General features: G+C 43.7%; 1 protein-coding gene across 1 annotated transcript in view; it reads left to right on the top strand.

Annotated features, from left to right (window-relative positions):
- The first annotated feature begins 14,710 nt into the window (after positions 1-14,710).
- The window catches only part of LOC311138151 (protein shisa-5-like), a 30,367-nt gene continuing 24,708 nt past the window's right edge, over positions 14,711-20,369 (top strand). Inside the window, exons 1-2 of the mRNA XM_084172820.1 lie at positions 14,711-15,043; positions 17,911-18,058. Coding sequence (XP_084028946.1) covers positions 14,986-15,043; positions 17,911-18,058 — 206 coding nt within the window. The 5' untranslated portion in view covers positions 14,711-14,985. The remainder of the gene's footprint in view (positions 15,044-17,910; positions 18,059-20,369) is intronic.

The following is a 20,369-nucleotide window of genomic DNA, read 5'->3' as shown; positions in this document are numbered from 1 at the left end:
ATATAGCTAGCTACATCTATGGGCTTTATATAGCTAGCTACATCTATGGGCTTTATATAGCTTGCTACATCTATGGGCTTTATATAGATTGCTACATCTATGGGCTTTATATAGCTAGCTACATCTATGGGCTTTATATAGCTAGCTACATCTATGGGCTTTATATAGCTAGCTACATCTATGGGCTTTATATAGCTAGCTACATCTATGGACTTTATATAGCTAGCTACATCTATGGGCTTTATATAGCTAGCTACATCTATGGGCTTTTATATAGCTAGCTACATCTATGGGCTTTATATAGCTAGCTACATCTATGGGCTTTATATAGCTAGCTACATCTATGGACTTTTATTATTTTCTGTCGTGCATAATGTGCCTATATCATATAAACTCAGCAAACAAAGAAATGTCCCTTTTCAGGACCCTGTCTTTCAAAGATAATTTGTAAAAATCCAAATAACTTCACAGATTTTCATTGTAAAGGGTTTAAACACTGTTTCCAATGCTTCTTCAATGAACCATAAACAATTAATGAACATGCACCTGTGGAACGGTAGTTAAGACACAAACAGCTTACAGACGGTAGACAATTAATGTCACAGTTATGAAAACTTAGGACACTAAAGAGGCCTTTCTACTGACTCTGAAAAAAACCAAAAGAAAGATGCCCAGGGTCCCTGCTCTTCTGCGTGAACATGCCTTAGGCATGCTGCAAGGAGGCATGAGGATTGCAGATGTGGCCAGGGCAATAAATTGCAATGTCCGTACTGTGAGACGCCTAAGACAGCCCTACAGGGAGACAGGACGGACAGCTGATCGTCCTCGCAGTGGCAGACCATGTGTAACAACACCTGCACAGGATTGGTACATCCAAACATCACACCTGCGGGACAGGTACAGGATGGCAACAACAACTGCCTGAGTTACACCAGGAATGCACAATCCCTCCATCAGTGCTCAGACTGTCCGCAATAGGCTGAGAGAGGCTGGACTGAGGGCTTGTAGGCCTGTTGTAAGGCAGGTCCTCACCAGACATCACCGGCAACAACATCGCCTATGGGCACAAACCCACCGTCGCTGGACCAGACAGGACTGGCAAAAAGTGCTCTTCACTGACGAGTCGCGGTTTTGTCCCACCAGGGGTGATAGTCGGATTCGCGTTTATCGTCGAAGGAATGAGCGTTACACCGAGGCCTGTACTCTGGAGCGGGATCGATTTGGAGGTGGAGGGTCCGTCATGGTCTGGGGCGGTGTGTCACAGCATCATCGGACTGAGCTTGTTGTCATTGCAGGCAATCTCAACGCTGTGTGTTACAGGGAAGACATCCTCCTCCCTCATGTGGTACCCTTCCTGCAGGCTCATCCTGACATGACCCTCCAGCATGACAATGCCACCAGCCATACTGCTCGTTCTGTGCGTGATTTCCTGCAAGACAGGAATGTCAGTGTTCTGCCATGGCCAGCGAAGAGGCCGGATCTCAATCCCATTGAACACGTCTGGGACCTGTTGGATCGGAGGGTGAGGGCTAGGGCCATTCCCCCCAGAAATGTCCGGGAACTTGCAGGTGCCTTGGTGGAAGAGTGGGGTTACATTTCACAGCAAGAACTGGCAAATCTGGTGCAGTCCATGAGGAGGAGATGCACTGCAGTACTTAATGCAGCTGGTGGCCACACCAGATACTGACTGTTACTTTAGATTTTGACCCCCCCTTTGTTCAGGGACACATTATTCCATTTCTGTTAGTCACATGTCTGTGGAACTTGTTCAGTTTATATGTCTCAGTTGTTGAATCTTGTTATGTTCATACAAATATTTACACACGTTAAGTTTGCTGAAAATAAACACAGTTGACAGTGAGAGGACATTTCTTTTTTTGCTGAGTTTATGTATTGGATAATGGCAGAATCATTTGGGCTTTTTTGGGCTCATTAAATATCGTTAATTTAGGGCTCATAAAATACATTTAATATATGGCTCATCAGGCTCAGGTAGCATCAGGTTAGAATTTTCATGCTGATCAAAGCTCTAATCAAATCCAGACATTTATATGCTTTTTAATAACGCTTCCGATTTTGGCGGGAAATACCGGGTTACCCGGGAGAAAAGTGATTTATTCTCGGGATGGAACATTTGTAAAATACCGGGAAAATATTAAACCCTAATTAGGATGTTCCAGAGCTTGCTTGGCGATAACATCCACCTCCTCATTCCCCTCTACTCCAACATGAGCTGGCACCCAGAGGAACTTCACAAATACCGAGGAACTTCACCCAGCGCTTAATTAGAGCCGGGATCCTGCCGTAACAGGATCTGGCACCTCTCCGTTTGGACTGTTTCCTTCCGGAACATATTTGACCAGATCCGGTACCTATCATGGCATAAAAAATATATATAAACATTCCAATAAAATATGTTACAAACAAAGAGACAAAGTTCATTTGAGTTAATTATCGAGTTAATTATTGAGTTAATTATCGAGTTACCTCTTAATTACCCCCCCCCCCACCAAAAAAAAAACGTTATGTGTAAAAGTCGATTTTAAGCCCGGACCTGATATTCTAAGGGTTGATTCGTGTTGGGCCAACCCGGGTTTATGGTTTGTGCAATATTGTAAGCTATCTTTGAGACCAACGCGTGGCCGTCGCTGTGTGAGAAGCACGTCTGTATCTCTCACACAACTAGATTCACGTTCTATGATCTCTCTTCCCCCTCTCTGCTCTGATAGACATGAGCCTGCAACTCTCCTCTCTCTGCTCTGATAGACATGAGCCTGCAACTCTCCTCTCTCTGCTCTGACAGACATGAGCCTGCAGCTCTCCTCTCCAGCGTTGCGCTTCATCATCTATGTCCTTATAGAATCATAGCCGCGCGAAGGCTTCCGGAGAAGCTGCAGCACCCCTGGTAAATTAAAATACATTTGCCAAAGTTATACAATTACTGCTGTTTTTTCAGAAATAATTTAAATAATTAACAATAGCCTACTAGACCACGACAAGGCCTATAATTTAGCCACAGAGGATCAATAGCTTTTATTTTATTTGAATAGCCTAGCTGTGGATGTAGCTTAATAACCAGTCATAGTCTACCGTCGGTAACGCGCGGCAAATCTGTCAGAAAACAAACAGCATGCAGACAACAGGCCTTTCACAATATGTCTAATATAATAGGGGGAAAACACACGTTGGAAAGCAAATGGCTCCAGTTAAAAAGAGAAGACTCTAATCTGTCTGCTGTAGACTTCCAAAATATTGTTTTCAGTGGCGGCTGGTGAAAAATATTCTCGGTGGGGCTGTGCCATACTTTTTTTTTCCTGTAACCATCGCGATATATTTTAACACAAACTGCAGGACAGCAGTGCTCAGTGAAACATTCAGTAATTATTTAATGCCAATATTAAAAAGTTGAGGCATTCTTACACAAAAACATATTACACAAACCCAAGCCTTTCATTTGCATTTAAAGTGAACTTTTCACCATTGGTAGTAAACAGGCAACGCAACAGGCATGCTGTCAGAACAGAGTGGAAAGTGGACAATAACATGAAATTATTATAAAGTTTATAGGAAATCTTACACTGTATAAAAGGATGTATAATATAGAAATGGATATCAAGTGGATGAACTCAAACCTTTGACTGGAAGAATAGCATACAGTATTTTATGATCATACTAAATGTGACTAATTGTTAATGTGCTCCAGAACTGCAACAATTAATTGATACAAAACAACATATATACAGTAATATTAGCAAAGACACTATTAAGACTTTCTAGAGTACCATATATAACTGGATTTTTTATGCTAAGGTCAACTATATACAAAGAAACATGCGGCCAGAGCTGCTCTGTGTGTGTGTGTCTGTCATCTTATATGTACAGGAATTTTGCCCGTCTGTCCTTCTGAGTGGCAAACCTCTCAATGACCCTTTGATTAAAGTCAGGAATGTCCCTGACAAGTTTCTTCTCCATGGAGAGCATGGCCAGAGCGTTCAGGCGATCCTGTGTCATGCTGTTTCTCAGGAAGGTCTTGATCCTTTTCAGTGTAGAGAAGCACCTTTCTGACTCAGCAGTTGTCATGGGTGTGGTGATGAGGATCTTGAGGAGGCTGGCAGTCTCTGTGAAAGTGCTCTGAAGGTTGTTCTCCATGAAGAACTGGTACAGGGGCACTGCACCACTACAAGCCTTGAACTCACTGTTCTCATAGATGAGGGACAGTTCGGTTTTGAGCTTGGCCTTGTTCAACATGGGGTACGCCTCCACGGTTGTTTCAAGCGCTGTATCGGGGAACTTCACACTGTGTTGTGGGAACAACTCTCCGTGCAAAAGTGTTGCGCTGATGAGGTGCTGGGTGAAGGAGAACCTCTCTTTGGCATGACTCAGGATGGTATCACATACCTGTAAAAGATACATCATCAGCTTTAATTTGCAATTAAGCTATTTTGATGCAAGTGATCCTGACTGACACATGCCTATGTCCAACTCAAGTATATGATTACCAAGGTGCTGATTGTTCAGGGTTTTGGCTACATACTACCAGGCCTGAAAAAAGTTCTAGGGGGAAACACTGACAATTACATCACAACTTACCTCTATAGCCAACCTCTGTTGTTCTCCTGGTCCCAGCATCCTCCGTCGCTTGATGGGCTGTTGCTGCTCGTCAGATGCGCTGTCCCCACACAAAGAGGGAATTGAGGCCCTGGGTCCAAAAAATAAAGTTTAATTTGATAACTTGCAATCAGACTTCTTAACTCACTGTAATTCCCCCTCAACACACAACCAGTGACTTTTATATATATATATATATATATATATATATATATATATAGACAGACAGACAGATAGTGTGTATATACACACAAACTATGTCTAGTAACTGCTTTTAACCTGTGATGTACATAATTAACTGATGTTATTACGTTTTAAAGCTTTTTTCTATTACATTTGTGAGAGGGATGCAACATCATTTTGTTCTGCTGTGCACTTAGCAATAAAGTTAATCTTCAATAACAACTAGGCCTCTTCTAGAAATTGACCTGGTGGACACCTGAATAATTATTACAAACTGTGTAGTACTTTCCTGCATTATTATCAACGTCTGATTGTGTCTTCTCTTTCCTTTTAAAATACTAAAACAAATATAATTGTGACGGCTCTATGATAATCACTCACTTTGATGACCAGACACATTTAGGCTTTTAAACTGTTGTAAGTGAACTATTCATCTTTCTAACAACATCTTTATCAGCCAATAGTAAATATAGTTATTTACCTGATTGTTAGCATTCTGTCTGTGAACCTCTGGACAAGTGCTTTAATGAAGACAGGGTCGATGTTCCTCTTCTGCAGCTGGCTGAAAAGCATGTCCACATTTGGCATGATCTTGTGGAACAGTGCCAGGAAAAAACAGAAAGCCTCGTCTTCGAGCATCCTCACAAAGCCCCCCGCCTCTCTGACAGTCGGGGCATCAAAGTTCCCAGAGTCTCTGATGGTCTGGAAACACGTTAGGAGGTCATCCCTGTACTCGTACACAGTGTTTACAGCGCGACTGTGGAAGTTCCACCGTGTTGTAGAGGCTCTGGGGAGTCTATGCGCAACCACTTCGTCAAGCACGGTGGTTCGCTTGGGAGACCTGGAGAAGAAAGCAGAAAATCCTGCAAGGTCGGAAAAGAAAGTGCCGATCCTGGGGATGCGTGAAGTAGCCTGCTGCATGATGAGGTTCAGCTGATGTGCATAGCAGTGGACGTAGTGCGCATTTTCGTACACATCCACTATTTTACGCTGCACTCCGCCGGTGGCTCCCCTCATCACACTTGCTCCGTCGTAAGCCTGGGCAATAAGTTTGGCCTTTTGTCCATGTGAGAGTATGGTGCTGAGCCTCTCCAGCAGCGCTGTAGCGATGGTGTCGGCGGTTGCGTTCTCGATCAAAATGAACTCGAAAAAACGCTCTTGGACGTTACTTTTAGCATCGATGTAGCGTATCACAAGCACCAACTGGCAGTGGGTGGAAACGTCAGTCGTCTCGTCAGCTTGAATGGCGATAAAATCAGCACTCTTTACTTCCTCCAGGATGTAATCCTTAAGCACTGACAGCATACAGTCCAACAGCTCGTTCTGTATCGTCTTTGACGTGCCCTTAAAAACGGTAGCTGTCTTCAGGTGCTCCTCCAGCACACTGTCGAGGGAGGCAACAAAATCCACTAAGCCCCGGAAAATGCCGGGGTTGTCCGAGGAGTCAGTCTCCTCGTGCCCATGCAAGGCCAACTCAAAAGCCCCACAGAACTTCACACAATCGATAATTTTGGATAGAATGTGCATGTTTTTATCCACCTCCTCATTGTGTTTCCTCACCGCAATCCTGTGGCCGTCATCCAGCTGCGTAGCAATGTTCACCCTTCCTAATACAGCTAGCTTTACAGAGTTGTCCATGTGTGCCCTGGTGTTCTCATGTTTCTTTACCTTCTCTGACAGGTGCTTCATATCCCTCACTCCGGTACCTGTCCATGCTGAATCTGACCCCGTCGTTTTAAAAAGCAAGCACGGAAAGCAAAATAAAGCATTAGCATCAGTGCACCCAGCTAGCCAAGCCTTCCTGGTGTACCAGCTACGGGAGAAGCCGCGCATATACTGCTTCCCTTTCTCGCTAGCCTGCTGTCTGATTGAGAGGTCAGGTTGATCTGGGCCCAGCTCTTTCACCCGAACTTTCTCTGACAAAGTTCTCCTCTCAAACGGATCTTGGAGGAGAGATTTCACCGAGTTAGGGTTGGGTCTTGGAGGAGTAACGTTTGCGCTCGCCATTGTCGTCTAGTAAAAATGGCGCCACTGGAGCCCGGTCCTTATTTTATCAGGGGCGAGCTTGGGGCGATAAAATAATCGCCCTCCTTGGATTCGATTTAAGATCGCTGATTGGCTACATTTTATGTCATACATTCATATCTTAAATTAGCAATTGGCTTAACTGCTACGTAGACCCGCCTCCTCGGGGCACTTTCTGTATCGCCCAGAGCTGACGAGGCGTTTGACAGGCAGAGGAAAGGTTGCGAATATGATTTTCTATCATATCTTACACATATTACTGTGTGCATTCCATATTTCAAACACACAAATATTGACATACTGATATTTTTATTATTATTATTATTATTATTTTTATTTATTTTTTATTTTATTTTTTAAAATAATTTTATTTAAGGGGGCGGCGCCCTAGCGCCCTCTATCGGCCAGCCGCCACTGATTGTTTTACAAAGTAAAACAAGAGAGAGAGAGGGTTTTGGCACGAGCGCCACCTGCCATCACCAAGGAGTGAGTCAGTGAAACTGGAAAGCATTTTTAGGACTATAATTTCCGCCTCATATTGTGTCTCCACACACCTGGGCCTAGGCTACTGATGGATTCAAGACGAGGTCGTTTTTATTGATCTCAGTTTGTCTCAGTTTGTCAGTGTCCAAGTAGCCTGTCATTACGATCATTTGTGCCGTATTAAAAAAGATTCTGCCAAAGTCTCCAGTTGTGTAAAATGGCATGAAATGCGTTTATAAAAGGCCACATTTTTCCCGGACCCTAGACTACTAAAATATGTTACCCATGTGTGCAACTTCTGTAAGTGCCTCTACTCAACTGCTCTAGGCCGCTACGCAAATGTGATGATATGAATGCAATTATTATTTTTTCTCATTCGTTCCGGTACCTCAGACCTCCCCAGGCACCACATGATTTACAAATGAAGCACTGCAAATACCCCCATCTGTCTCACCCTATACAAGCACTGCAAAACCTCATACAATACATCCTGTCTGCTCTGAGACACCCATGAATGTAAACTCATCAGTGCTGCCCAGGAGTCAGAGCAGATGACCACCCTGTCTGGCCACACCTCCTCCACCCACTCTGCAGCCAATAGTACGGCCAAACAACTCCGTAAACAGATACATTATCCCTTGCTTATTTTGTCACTGACACCTTAAACTCAGGAACACTAAAAGCTGTACCTGTATATATCATGTTCAACGCCATTCTATCTGCCCCCCCACTCCATTCTTGACAGGCAACGCATCACATTCAGTATTTTCTTTCCTTTGACAACTACTCTGTTAATATGCTCCGCCCCCATGTCATTCGACTGTCAAACCCCCCCCTCCAGATTCCTTCCAAACCCTCCCACCCTCTCCAGATTCCTTCCAAACCCTCCCACCCTCTCCAGATACCTTCCAAACCCTCCCACCCTCTCCAGATTCCTTCCATACAACTTCAAGTATATTTCCTCCCCAACCTTCCTTCTAGAACAAAACACAGTCTGTGTTTTCTCAACTGAAAACTTGAAGCCCCACCTGAGGAAACACTGCTCAACTTCTCTGATTGGTTATTGAACTCTCCTGGCTGTATGGGTAATATTTATCCCTCTCTTCCTCCCAGTGCCCCATCATCTGCAAACAATGACCTCCCAATATCAGATCTCACCTTGGAGAATACATCGCCAATCATAATGGAGAACAACAAAGGACTAATGACACTTCCCTGGGGGGTACCATTATCTACCACATAGCTTTCTGACATAGAGCTCCCAACCTTCACTTGTATTGATCGACCCCAAAATTAAATCCTTTATTCAGTTAAAAACCCTTCCTCCAACCCCCATGATATCCAGCTTGATAAGTAGGCCTTCCTTCCATATAAAATCATAATCCTTCTCTACATCGAAGGAAACGGCTACCACCAGCTCCTTATATGCCTGTGCCTTCCGTAGGACTGACTCTAGGCACAGTACAGGATCCATCGTTCCCCTGCCTTTCCTGAACCCACTTTGATCTGGTACAGCTGCCACTGACAAGAGGGGACACTGAAATACTCTATTTAATTGCTGATTACCTAGCAGAGGTAAAGACATTCCCCCTCCAACACAAATTGCCCTGCCCCTAATCCTAGATTGGCAGTGCTATCTGGGATACTTGGGAGGTCCCTACCCCCCATTGAAGTTGAAATGTAAAATGGTTAGGTAAGGGTAGGGGTAAGGTTAGGGCTAGGGTTTAGGGTTAGGGCTAGGGTAAGGGTAAGGACGTCCCAAGGATCCCAGATAGCACGGACCAATCCTAGATGGCCCTGTTCTGCGTTCAAGACAAATCGGAACTCGGAAACTCAAACATTCTGGATGACCCACTTGGAAAGTATCAGAATCAACCAATAGAATCAACCAATAGTACGCAAAAAACGTACACACATTTTTACTCTGAGGTTCTGAGTTTCCGAGTTGTCTTGAAAGCGCCACTAGCTAGCAAAACACAGTACTTATTTTTATTTTATTTTTATTTCACCTTTATTTAACCAGGTAAACCAGTTGAGAACAAGTTCTCATTTACAACTGCGACCTGGCCAAGATAAAGCAAAGCAGTGCGATAAAAACAACAACACAGAGTTACATATGGGGTAAAACAAAACAAAGTCAAAAATACAACAGAAATACATATAATATACAGTGTGCAAATTTAGCAAGTTATGGAGGTAAGGCAATAAAATAGGCTATAGTGCAAAATAATTACAATTAGTATTAACACTGGAATGATAGATGTGCAAGAGATGATGTGCAAATAGAGATACTGGGGTACAAATGAGCAAAATAAATAACAATATAGGGATGAGGTAGTTGGGCGGGCTAATTTCAGATGGGCTGTGTACAGGTGCAGTGATCGGTAAGGTGCTCTGACAACTGATGCTTAAAGTTAGTGAGGGAGATAAGTGTCTCCAGCTTCAGAGATTTTTGCAATTTGTTCCAGTCATTGGCAGCAGAGAACTGGAAGGAATGGCGGCCAAAGGAGGTGTTGGCTTTGGGGATGACCAGTGAGATGCTGCATTCATAACCAAGTGGGAAGATGGTAATTACCCGTTGTGAAGTCGTAAATACCAGTTGGGTGCATTCACGAGTTGGGTGCATTCACGTTTTGAACTGGGAAATACCATTAAACATGGAGGTCATTAAAGGCTTGTGATTGTTTTGCACTTTTTTGCCCATAAAAAGTATATCAAGAGCTGCTTTCACTTTCTAAATCAAAAGGAAGATGACCAGAATCAATTTTGTATCAACAAAGTTTCGACTTGCTATCTCGTTGTAGAAAGACGATCCCGAGTTTCCCACTTGGAAAGTATTAGAATTAACCAATAGGATGCTACGCAAATAACTTGCGTTCATTTTAACTCTTGACGTTTAGAGTTTCCGATAGCACATAATAACAGCGTTGCTGTCATTTTTGCTGACAAATGACGTCAGAGAGGTGCAAGTGGGAAACAGTTGTGACTAGACGGAGTACAGCTACAGACAAGTGATTTTTCATAGCGGGTTAGGAGAGCATTTTAGCTAACCCTTTTCCTAACCTTAACCTAATTCTTCTAACTTGCTACGTTAATGCTCCTAACCTGCTGCAGAGTTCTCCTAACCTGCTACGAAAAAGTAACTTCCATTTGTAGCTGTATACCATTTTAGTCAAAACCTGAAACTCGGACCACAAGGATGACAGATGAAGGTCCCACTAGTAATTACCAGTTGGAGGGGCATTCAAGTGGATTTTTCCAGTCATATGCTGGTATTTTATGAAATTACGAGATGTTGTGAATGCAGCATTAGACAATGCCTGACAAATGGATACTTATCTAGAAGTCCTCTAGCTATATGTGAAGGACACATTTTTTATTTCAATATTATGATACACAGTGTGTTATCTATTTATAGCGTTTTCGGACCATAAAATATATATATATATATATATATATATTGATCTTCAATTGATTGATTAATTTGTTGACCTGTCACCTTTCCCTTTATGCAAATTCTTAACAGAACCATGTGGGCAGCGTGCAGCTGAGGAGACTCAGGCCCGTGATCATACCAATCTGTCAATCTGAGATAGACGAACGTGGAAATAATCTGTTGGGTTTAGTGATGGGAAACCGATGCTTTCTGAAGCATTTGGGGCTTTCACCAAATTGAGCTGAAAAACGGTTAATTACCTGGAGCTTTTAATACAATGCACATTGGTGACATCTGCTGGTCAGCATTGAAAAGCAGCAGTTGATGTTCATATATTAGTTTATTCCGCAACATATCAAACCTCCGTTGGGCAGTGGTTAGTCGCGAGTCTTAGCCTATTAATAGTTAGTTACAGGTTGGCACCTTCCATTATGCTTCTCTTTCTTGCTGTGAAACCTTTTTTTTTTTTTTTTTTGCTGTCAAAAACGGTGAATATTTGGCATAGAAGGATAGAAGCTTATACTGTACAAAAAAGACCCGAATTGTTTGAATAACAATGTGCAGAAAGTGTGGCGCCACAAATATTTTCTAAATAACATGCCTCCGCCTGGATTCAACCCCATTCCCTGCCGCCTGTGAGTGTTCTGGTCCCCGACTCTAGATGCTGAACTACCATTCAGGTGAGGCGACGCTACATGAAAACATACTTATCTACATTGTTAAGTACGGTGCCAAGTTAGGGAGAGGTCGGTGTTTGAAAGCAATTTGGAATCGAAGAAAGCACCGGAACCACGGCAAGATTAGCGGGATCTCCCACGTGATCAAAGGAAGCGTCTGACGTCGTTGATCACGTTGAAACCGAGAGGAAGAGGTGAAGAGAGATGCTCAACTCACGTAGCAACTCGGCGGAAAATCTGTCTCCCAGCAGGTGGCGTTTTTTTTTTTTTTTTCGCCCACCAAGCAAGGAGTTTTTGTAAGGCGGTCGAATTTGGTCAACAACAAAAAATGTATTGCTTATTGTGGTTTATTTAATTGAATATAAGTTACGTAATGCTTAGGTTGTTATGACTGTACTGATATAAATAGGACACGTGACATCACCGTTATATCGGAGTTGTCTCCAGATGGCAATTCGTGGTATGAGGCTTGAATACAGGTGGTTGATGTCAACAACCCTCATCGAATATTCCAAAAAAATATTAAAGAAAGGAAAAGGCGGGGTCTCAATCTCAAACTGAGATTGGCTGTAGGAAGAGTTTGAGATACTACTGGTCTGAAGAAGAAGTGAGCAGGGGGATGTGACAAAAGTCTGACATAAAGAGACAATAGTGTTGCTTTGCAGGAAAAGGGAAAAAGGGAGAAACTGGAATATATTGTAATGACCGGGCTGTGTCGTAAAGGAAAAAGAGACGGACACCAGGTGTGCAGGGCAGAACACAGGTTTATTCCTAAACTGGGCTATTGTTCAGGCCACAGCCCACGCCACTAAATTCTGAACGTACACAAATACACAGTGTAAAGTTAAGGGGCAGATCAGGGTCCCGAATAGAAGAGAGGAGACAGTAACCCCTATTTATGCATTTCAAAACCCCACGAGATTACCCATCATACCCCTGCAACCTTTCCATCTGTCCTGGCATATTTAACCCCTGCTAGCACCCATGAGAACGATAACACACCCACGAACACAGAACACAGTACCGGGTCGTTACAGTATGGAGTGGGGGATTGGACAAACCGTCTGGTGAAGGAGAAGATGGCGGACAAGGGAAACGGAAACATTAGAGGCTGCTGCTGCCTGTTGACATCACTGGAACACTAGTCACTCTAATAATGTTTACATATCTTGCACTACTCATCTCATATGTATATACTGCATTCTATTCTATAATATTCTACTGTATCTTAGTCCATGCCGCTCTGTCATTGCTTGTCCATATATGTATATTTTCTTAAATTCCATTCCTTACTAGTTTTGTGTGTATTGGGTATATGTTGTGAAATTGTTAGATATTACTTGTTAGATATTACTGCACTGTCGGAGCTAGAAGCACAAGCATTTCGCTACACCCGCTATAACATCTGCTAAACACATGTATGTGACAAATAACATTTTATTTGAAGAAAAGTTAAATATGCCCTGAGTGAATATGGAATGGAGGATTGCGCAGAACTTCTGGAAGAGCTAGAGAAGGAAATTGAACATGACAAGAGTGAGGGTGAATCAATTGCGGTGGCAGGTGTAGTGACGACAGCCGAGAATGAGTTGAGTGTAGAGGGAAGCGGGGTGGTGAGGAAGGTTGGCGACAAGTGTTAAAAAGAGGGATACGTGCTCTAGTAGCTCAGAGATGGAACCTGACGGGAGCGTGGATGAAGTACCCTCAGTGAGGACTGCAGGGAGCGTGGATGAAGTACCCTCAGTGAGGACTGCAGGGAGCGTGGATGAAGTACCCTCAGTGAGGACTGCAGGGAGCGTGGATGAAGTACCCTCAGTGAGGACTGCAGGGAGCGTGGATGAAGTACCCTCAGTGAGGACTGCAGGGAGCGTGGATGAAGTACCCTCAGTGAGGACTGCAGAGAGCGTGGATGAAGTACCCTCAGTGAGGACTGCAGAGTTCAGGCCTCGCTCTGAGGATGTAAAGGATGATTCTGGCCCAGTGGTGGAGATTGTGGATCCTTGCAGTTTGGCTGACGAGTGGACGACAGTGATAAAGGAAAAGGGTTAAAGTTGTTATAGTATAGGTTTCTGGTTGGAGTAAGGTTCACTAACAATTATGCTTTTATGGGGATCTGTTTGAAGTATCAAAGGATGGTAAGGGATGCATTGGGAAAGGTGGAGTCGGTCAGAGTGACCAATAGTGGTTTTGTTTTGATTTCTTGTGTGTGGAAAGAGCACAAGGAAAAGGCATTAAGGATCGACAAACTATTGACTTATGAAGTGGAGAGTTTAGATTTTTGCAGCAGAGCACAGTTAAAAGGTGTTGCGTTGGATGTGGAGGCCTCGTGGTTTACGGGGAGCGTACCAGGAGTAGTTTGAGCGCGCCGGCTGAACTGTTTGGGGGGGGGGGGATAAGAAAGCCTGTCAGTATTATTGATGTTTGACGAAGACTATCTCCCTTCACATGTGAAGATGGGATACGTTAGATATGCGGTGAGAGCTTTTATGTCCAAGCCGTTGTTTTGCCGGAATTGCAAAAGGTTTGGACAAGTGTTTCCCCACGGGGGGCCAGTATGAAAACATGTATGCACTCACTAACTGTAAGTCGCTCTGGATAAGAGCGTCTGCTAAATGACTAAAATGTAAAATGTAAGTGTGCGCAGAAGGAATGTTGTTGAAGGATCTGAGGGTGTACGATGTTGTAATTGTGATGGCAACCACGATCCCAATTCACCGGAGTTCCCGGTTAGGGTAAAGGAGTATGAAGTGGCAAGGGTCAGGGCTGTACAGCAGGTCTCCTACACGGAGGCACGTGAAATAGCTGAAGGAGCGAGGGGAGCTGAAGATATGGCTGTGAATGCTCTGCAGACTGTGGAGATTCAGTGTTGTTCAACAGTTGAGGGAAACTGATTGTGAAGAAGGTGATTTTTATGGTGGTTGTCGCGCGTATAATTAATTGTACTGCACAAACAAACAAAAAGTCAAAGAAACGTGACATTATAGTATCTGCGGCTGAAAGGTTTTTGGGTTTTACAGGAATTCACTGCCGAAACATTGCAAAGAATACTGTCCGAAGATGCTCTTCCTTCTCAGGCCCCACCAGAGCCTGTAGGGATGGGCGTTGGCAGTTGAATCGGAATAATGAGTACATTGAGTTTTGTTTTTGTTTATTTTTATTTAGTTCAATATTTGGACTGAAATACAGCCAAAACAGTAGGTGGCGGCATGCACCGATATCATTTGTTTGCGGACCACCATAATATCAAGGAAGAAGACCCCGTACTGTAGGTTGCGGAAATACACCAATAGGTGTAGTCTTACATAGAACTTTAAAGAAGAGGAATCGGCGAGAGCTGGACAGTTTGCGGTGCCGCTTTGTGGACAACGACTCCCATTGTTAGGGCGGAGAGACAAGTATCTTGTCAGTATATCCATAACCTTCGTTTGAAACGCGCATCATTATGCTGTGAATACTGACTGCATCGGAGCTCCGGTATCAATATCCCATCACCAGTTGGGTTAGCCTTTTGGTAGGGAAATAGAAAGTAACTATCGCACTGGTGGTCGTGCTAGAATCTGAATTCACGGAGCCATGGCGTCAAGTCTTGTTGCTGTCATTTTGTGTTGGACTCTGATCCCGTTCGTGACAGGTGAGTTTGGCAATTTGGAAATCTACAACGAACAAACATTTTTGTTTAGCTTTATATCAGTCTGTGATATTGTTCGATTTTTTTTTCAGAGCTAGACAAGCTTGCTAAGTGAAAGAACATTATTATATTCCGTTTGCATTGCTCAATGTCTGAGGTGGGGCGAGTCTGTCTGTCTAACATGCTAACGTCAGTTAGCTAATGTCTGTTGCTAGCTACATTTTTTATGACTAGTTAAGCCATAATTTATGGCATGACTTTGCCTTTGAACTCTAACATGTTTGAACTAAAGCGCTTTTCAGACGTCCAGTGGAATATCGCCGAAGTACCCGGCCAAACGCAGCCGTTGTCTTAAAGCGGATAGTGGCTTCACACACGACTCAAAAGACGCTCGATGGTCAATCTGACGTCTACATTGGGCCGTGCAACATTACGGTGATATGGCCTCTGCTGAAGTCAGGGCGGTCATACTCCGCCGAACAGCGCAGAGCTGCTGTGAAGGAAGTTGTCTTCTTCTTCAGTGGGGTTTATCGGCAGGTTGGCATCCAACGTTAGGGTGCATTACAGGAAGTTGTCTTCTTCTTCTTCAGTTGGGTTTATCGGCAGGTTGGCATCCAACGTTAGGGTGCATTACAGGAAGTTGTCTTCTTCTTCTTCTTCTTCAATGGGGTTTATCGGCAGGTTGGCATCCAACGTTAGGGTGCATTACAGGAAGTTGTCTTCTTCTTCTTCAGTTGGGTTTATCGGCAGGTTGGCATCCAACGTTAGGGTGCATTACAGGAAGTTGTCAAGGAAGTGAGTTTGTGTTTATACAGGACCTCCCGCTTTCACCTACCGTGAACCAATCATGTCAATACGGAGCTATACATAGTCCTGATGGTGCAGAGATGGCAGGAGCAACTGGAATAGAGATAATAAGGGAAGGCATTTATTTCAAGTACAGAGGAAAGTCGGGGAGGACGGCAGGAAGGGACAGAAGAGAGGAGGCTATTTTTAAAAGATGAAGGGTGGGACACAGCCAGTTGAATAAGACATTAAATGTGGTAGGAAAGCGTGATTACTGTCAGGAAACAGAGACCGTGGAGCATGTATTGCTAGTGTGGGCAGTACATTTTTACATTTTAGTCATTTAGCAGACGCTCTTATCCAGAGCAACTTACAGTCAGTGAGTGCATACATTTTTCATACTGGCCCCCCGTGGGAATCGAACCCACAACCCTGGCGTTGCAAGCGCCATGCTCTACCAACTGAGCTACGGGAGGCCCAGTATCAGAGTGAAAGCGAGAGGATGAGATCTAGTATGAGGGAGAAGGGGATACAGGAAGTTAGTTTAAAGAGTATATTGAGTAGAACGTCATTAGATATAGTCTCAAATATTTTGTTATATTTTTTAAGAGAAACTGGGTTGGCAGGTAGGATTTAGTTTCTCCCTGTCTCTGGCCCACACTCCAGTACAGGAGGTGGCGGTAATGCACCATAACGTTGGATGCCAACCGCCGATAAATCCCACTGAAGAAGAAGAAGGTGCCTCAACCACATTTTCAGATCAAGCATAAATAGGCTCTCACAAGGGGACAGCCCAGTCTATGCGACGGCCGCCGGTGACTGTAGCAACGAAATAAACAAACATTATCGAAGTGCAAAAAAATCTACGCTGTAACACATGCAACAAAAATTATTAATCAAAAAATGGATTAGAAAACAATTATTTTTTATGTAAAACGTGACTCTGTAAACTGCTAGTGTTAGCCAGCTAGCTAGCTACATAGAGCGGTCATGTCAGCTGGTCCTGCTGTTGGTACGTGTTGATGTATCACCACATGGGCTACATTTTTTACTGTGATTGGTCAACAAACACAGCACTGCTTGCTTCCATTGGCCGAGCACCGCTCCGCCTGGATAGAAACATTTCACCACGCAGACCACATGACCTTCTCCCATTCCTCCTCTGGATCATACAGATGGTCATTGGCAAACTTCAGACGGGCCTGGACATGCGCTGGCTTGAGCAGGGGGACCTTGCATGCGCTGCATGATTTTAATCCATGACGGCGTAGTGTGTTACTAATGGTTTTCTTTGAGACTGTGGTCCCAGCTCTCTTCAGGTCATTGACCAGTCCTGCCGTGTAGTTCTGGGCTGATCCCTCACCTTCCTCATGATCATTGATGCCACACGAGGTGAGATCTTGCATGGAGCCCCAGACCGAGGGTGATTGACCGTCATCTTGAACTTCTTCCATTTTCTAATAATTGCGCCAACAGTTGTTGCCTTCTCACCAAGCTGCTTGCCTATTGTCCTGTAGCCCATCCCAGCCTTGTGCAGGTCTACAATTTTATCCCTGATGTCCTTACACAGCTCTCTGGTCTTGGCCATTGTGGCGAGGTTGGAGTCGGTTTGATTGAGTGTGTGGACAGGTGTCTTTTATACAGGTAACGAGTTCAAACAGGTGCAGTTAATACAGGTAATGAGTGGAGAACAGGAGGGCTTCTTAAACAAAAACTAACAGGTCTGTGAGAGCTGGAATTCTTACTGGTTGGTAGGTGATCAAATACTTATTTAATGCAATAAAATGCAAATTAATTACTTAAAAATCATACAATGTGATTTTCTGGATTTTCTGGTCTCTCACAGTTGAAGTGTACCTATGATAAAAATGACAGACCTCTACATGCTTTGTAAGTAGGAAAACCTGCAAAATCGGCAGTGTATCAAATACTTGTTCTCCCCACTGTATGTGTTTCTATACCTGTAGATATTGTTGTTGCTGTTGTCTTTGCTGTCGGTCTTTCGAACACAAGTCAGTACCATGAGTTTTCTACCCAGCTGTGTCCAACTCCGACCTATAATGTCTTTTTTCTTTTCTACCCAGCTGGAGAGGACTGTGAAGCCTACATAAATGCCTACGGCCGTTACAAATCCAATCTGGACTGCAGTTTGCTGTGGTGCTGTGGAACGTGTGAGAATAGATACTGCTGCGGCATCCAGTCTCTCCGGCTGAGTGACAGCTGCGTGTTCAGGTAGGAGGGAAAAAACGATGTCCCAAATCAAATGGAGGCTTGCGAAAGTATTCACCCCCCCTTGGCATTTTTCCTACAGTGGGGAAAAAAAGTATTTAGTCAGCCACCAATTGTGCAAGTTCTCCCACTTAAAAAGATGAGAGAGGCCTGTAATTTTCATCATAGGTACACGTCAACTATGACAGACAAAATGAGAAAAGAAAATCCAGAAAATCACATTGTAGGATTTTTAATGAATTTATTGGCATATGATGGTGGAAAATAAGTATTTGGTCAATAACAAAAGTTTCTCAATACTTTGTTATATACCCTTTGTTGGCAATGACACAGGTCAAACGTTTTCTGTAAGTCTTCACAAGGTTTTCACACACTGTTGCTGTTATTTTGGCCCATTCCTCCATGCAGATCTCCTCTAGAGCAGTGATGTTTTGGGGCTGTCGCTGGGCAACACAGACTTTCAACTCCCTCCAAAGATTTTCTATGGGGTTGAGATCTGGAGACTGGCTAGGCCACTCCAGGACCTTGAAATGCTTCTTACGAAGCCACTCCTTCGTTGCCCGGGCGGTGTGTTTGGGATCATTGTCATGCTGAAAGACCCAGCCACGTTTCATCTTCAATGCCCTTGCTGATGGAAGGAGGGTTTCACTCAAAATCTCACGATACATGGCCCCATTCATTCTTTCCTTTACACGGATCAGTCGTCCTGGTCCCTTTGCAGAAAAACAGCCCCAAAGCATGATGTTTCCAACCCCATGCTTCACAGTAGGTATGATGTTCTTTGGATGCAACTCAGCATTCTTTGTCCTCCAAACATGACGAGTTGAGTTTTTACCAAAAAGTTATATTTTGGTTTCATCTGACCATATGACATTCTCCCAATCCTCTTCTGGATCATCCAAATGCACTTCAGACGGGCCTGGACATGTACTGGCTTAAGCAGGGGGACACGTCTCGCACTGCAGGATTTGAGTCCCTGGCGGCGTAGTGTGTTACTGATGGTTGGCTTTGTTACTTTGGTCCCAGCTCTCTGCAGGTCATTCACTAGGTCCCCCCGTGTGGTTCTGGGATTTTTGCTCACCGTTCTTGTGATCATTTTGACCCCACGGGGTGAGATCTTGCGTGGAGCCCCAGATCGAGGGAGATTATCAGTGGTCTTGTATGTCTTCCATTTCCTAATAATTGCTCCCACAGTTGATTTCTTCAAACCAAGCTGCTTACCTATTGCAGATTCAGTCTTCCCAGCCTGGTGCAGGTCTACAATTTTGTTTTTGGTGTCCTTTGACAGCTCTTTGGTCTTGGCCATTGTAAAGTTTGGAGTGTGACTGTTTGAGGTTGTGGACAGGTGTCTTTTATACTGATAATAAGTTCAAACAGGTGCCATTAATACAGGTAACGAGTGGAGGACAGAGGATCCTCTTAAAGAAGAAGTTACAGGTCTGTGAGAGCCAGAAATCTTGCTTGTTTGTAGGTGACCAAATACTTATTTTCCACCATAATTTGCAAATAAATTCATTAAAAATCCTACAATGGGATTTTCTGGATTTTTTTTTCTCAATTTGTCTGTCATAGTTGACGTGTACCTATGATGAAAATTACAGGCCTCTCTCATCTTTTTAAGTGGGAGAACTTGCACAATTGGTGGCTGACTAAATACTTTTTTTCCCCACTGTATTTTGTGGCCTTACAACCTGGAATTAAAATTGCTTTTTTGGGAGTTTGTATAATTTGATTTACACAACATGCCTGCCACTTTGAAGCTGCAAAATATTTGTAATTGTGAAACAAACAAGAAATAAGACAAAAAAAAGTCAAGACTTTGTAGAGCCACCTTTTGCAGCAATTACAGCTGCAAGTCTCTTGGCACATCTAGCCACTGGGATTTTTGCCCATTCTTCAAGGCAAAACTGCTCCAGCTCCTTCAAGTTAATAATAATAATAATATGCCATTTAGCAGACGCTTTTATCCAAAGCGACTTACAGTCATGCGTGCATAAATTTTTTTGTGTATGGGGGGTCCCGGGGTTCGAACCCACTACCTTGGCGTTACAAGCGCCGTGCTCTATCAGCTGAGCTACAGAGGACCAGTTGAATGGGTTCCGCTGGTGTACAGCAATCTTTAAGTCATACCACAGATTCTCAATAGGATTGAGGTCTGGGCTTTGACTAGGCCATTCCAAGACATTTAAATGTTTCCCCTTAAACCACTCGAGTGTTGCTTTAGCAGTATGCTTAGGGTCATTTGTCCTGCTGGAAGGTGAACCTCCGTCCCAGTCTCAAATCTCTGGAAGGGGGGGCGCTGTTGGAAGCCAAG

The sequence above is a fragment of the Coregonus lavaretus genome (genome assembly GCF_964263955.1).
Source record: "Coregonus lavaretus genome assembly, chromosome: 12".
Taxonomy (NCBI): Eukaryota; Metazoa; Chordata; class Actinopteri; order Salmoniformes; family Salmonidae; genus Coregonus; species Coregonus lavaretus.
This window is presented reverse-complemented; position numbering and strand designations above follow the sequence as displayed.